The sequence below is a fragment of the Priapulus caudatus genome, unplaced genomic scaffold (assembly GCF_000485595.1).
Source record: "Priapulus caudatus unplaced genomic scaffold, Priapulus_caudatus-5.0.1 Scaffold362, whole genome shotgun sequence".
Lineage (NCBI taxonomy): Eukaryota > Metazoa > Priapulida > Priapulimorpha > Priapulimorphida > Priapulidae > Priapulus > Priapulus caudatus.
In genome coordinates this window covers 18,033-20,532 of record NW_014577423.1, presented here as the reverse complement: position 1 = coordinate 20,532, position 2,500 = coordinate 18,033, and the positions used below count along the sequence as shown (strand labels likewise).

The 2,500-nt window shown below is 45.5% G+C and overlaps 1 protein-coding gene across 1 annotated transcript in view; it reads right to left on the bottom strand.

Moving 5' to 3' along the window:
• The window catches only part of LOC106809554 (suppressor of cytokine signaling 2-like), a 6,476-nt gene that overhangs the window by 1,751 nt on the left and 2,225 nt on the right, over positions 1–2,500 (bottom strand). Inside the window, exon 3 of the mRNA XM_014812675.1 lies at positions 1–363. This exon is cut by the window's left edge and continues 1,751 nt beyond it. Within this exon, the coding sequence (XP_014668161.1) occupies positions 1–363 (363 nt within the window). The remainder of the gene's footprint in view (positions 364–2,500) is intronic.

The following is a 2,500-nucleotide window of genomic DNA, read 5'->3' as shown; positions in this document are numbered from 1 at the left end:
CTTGCTGGCAGTCCGTGCCCCAGAGGAACACGTGCTTGTGTCGGGCGCTCATCTCTCGCTCGACGAGGCCGACGACGCTGGTGGCCGTGAAATGCGAGTCCTGCTGCCCCGACGGCGCGTCGACGTCGAACGCGAAGCGGTGCTTGTAGTATCCGATGCGCACCGACACGACGCCGCTTCGCGTCTTGATGCTGAGCGAGAAGAGGAAGTCGAGGTTGTTGCTGTTGCGCAGCAGGAAGGTGCCGAGAGGCGAGTTCTTCAGCGTGTCGTGAGCCTGCTTCCACGTCAGGTCTCCGTAATACCAGTCGCAGCTACTCTGCAGAAGCTCGATCTCTCGCTCCAAGCACTTGATGTCCGGCCAGCCTGAAACGAGTCGAAAACGATGATTGATCAGATCGAGATGTTTTTTTTATGATGGTCGATGGATTTTTTAAGCCCTAGGCGTTCACTGTTTTTCCGAGATTACGTTCAATATATATATATATATATATATATATAGCTAGAACGTTCGGTATATCCTGCGTTGTTGACAGGGCGATAGCTGATCATCTCACTGTCACAGCGCGACTTCGTGGAAGCAATCGATCGATAAAAGCCTGTTTCGCGGAAAATGTGAATGAATGAAACCTTCATTAAAACAACGATAGGCGCATCGCATTTCGTTCTGACTTTTGTTTGCTTTTCCTTAAAACGCAGGAGCGAATGAATTTCTAAAGCAGTCAATCCCTTTCGGTTTCTGCTAGCAACAGCTCTAGCTCACTATTCTCAGCCTCATTAGACTCAGGTCATGACTCATGCAGCTAATAAGAAAACAATGGACAAGGCCAGCTTAAGAAACGCTTTTATATATACGCGCGTATATAAATGATGCACGCGGAGCAAATCACCGCGGTTTAGAATTAACGTGGGATAGCCTACAGGTGTTTAGTTCTAGCCTACTCGTGCAACGTTGTCAGTGTTATGTTATACAACTACTATTGGCCCTATAATTACTGCACGAGTTCCTAGAAACAATAGCAGAACTAATTACAACAACGCACCGGAGGGGATTATATATAAATGTACAATTTCGATGGAGTGACTGAGAGAGAGTAGGAGCACGCAAAAAAGATCGTGCGAGAGAGCGCGCGCGTGCGCGTGAGAGCAATAGAGAGAGGGGGAGAGACGGAGCGAAAGAGTGAGGGGGTCGAGAGGAGAGCTGACGCGTAGGACGTGCAATCGATATAAATGTCTCTTCGGCGGACCAATTCTCCACGGTGAAGGTGCATGTTAAAAGGAAATGCGAAACCTGCTCTAGTACACTATTCCCTATATACCTCATCGGCTCTTCTAATCGTTAAGATTTAGGAGTGGCTACGGTTACGGAAGCCGTATCTTAATTCTCGAGCTACGGGTACGGGGTCCATTTCCGCTTTTCATACTTAACGAGACAAAGATGGCGAGGCGGTGGCGCTAGATTTCGAATAACTGCTTGGCGAAATATTCACGATTTGAGAGTTTTAGATGCGTAGACCCTAACCCTAACCCTAAACCTTAACCCTAACCATAACCCTAAACCTAACCCTAAACCTAACCCTAACCCTAACCCTAACGCAAAAAGGGGCTTCAACGATCCGACGGCTACCGTACCCGTAGCCACTGCGTAAAATTTACCGCACTTTGCACTATGGTTTGGTTTCGCTTTATTTACTGCGAAACGCGTTTACGAAACGCGTCTCTTCCTCTTTCTCTCTCGTGCGGCACAGGTATCCACAATAGATTCGCGGAAGAGGCGGCGTGTGTTAATTTTTCACGATCGCAATGCTCTTGCTGGCATGCTGGAGTGCCGTGGATCAATGCACGCAGCGGCATGGCTCGCTGCTGAGTGATTCCTGGAAATTCCGCGTCTAATCTGGTTCAGTATATATAATAGCCGTGTTAAAAGAAACTGCGCATGCCGAAAGCACTGCAAAGGCGACGTATTCATGAGACTGCGCTATTGCGAGAGAAACTCGGATTGCGTACGTGTGCGTGCATGTGTCTCTCCGATTGCGTATGCTTGCGTATATCCATACAACGCTCGAAGCTATATCTATGTACGATGACAGAGCTCGGTACGGCGACGTGCATCGTTGCTCGCACGCATTTAGAGGGAGGTACGCAATGATGGTTAATAGTAAAGATCATGTGTCATCGTCAGATCATGTTTCATAACAAGCAGTACAATCGGAGCAGCGATATCGACGAAATTTATAAATGACAAGCAATATGAGGAAAATTAGGACACGCGTAATGCGCAGTACTGCACGTAAGACAAGCAAATATGAAACTATTACGGATTTACGCTATTTTGCATCATACGATATATTGAGATTAATACAGTGGTATATATATATATCTACCAATAAAATCAATCACACAATGTAAATAATCTCAAGATCCTAAGAATATATATATATATATATATTATATATATATATATATATATATATATATATATATTTATATATATCTATATATA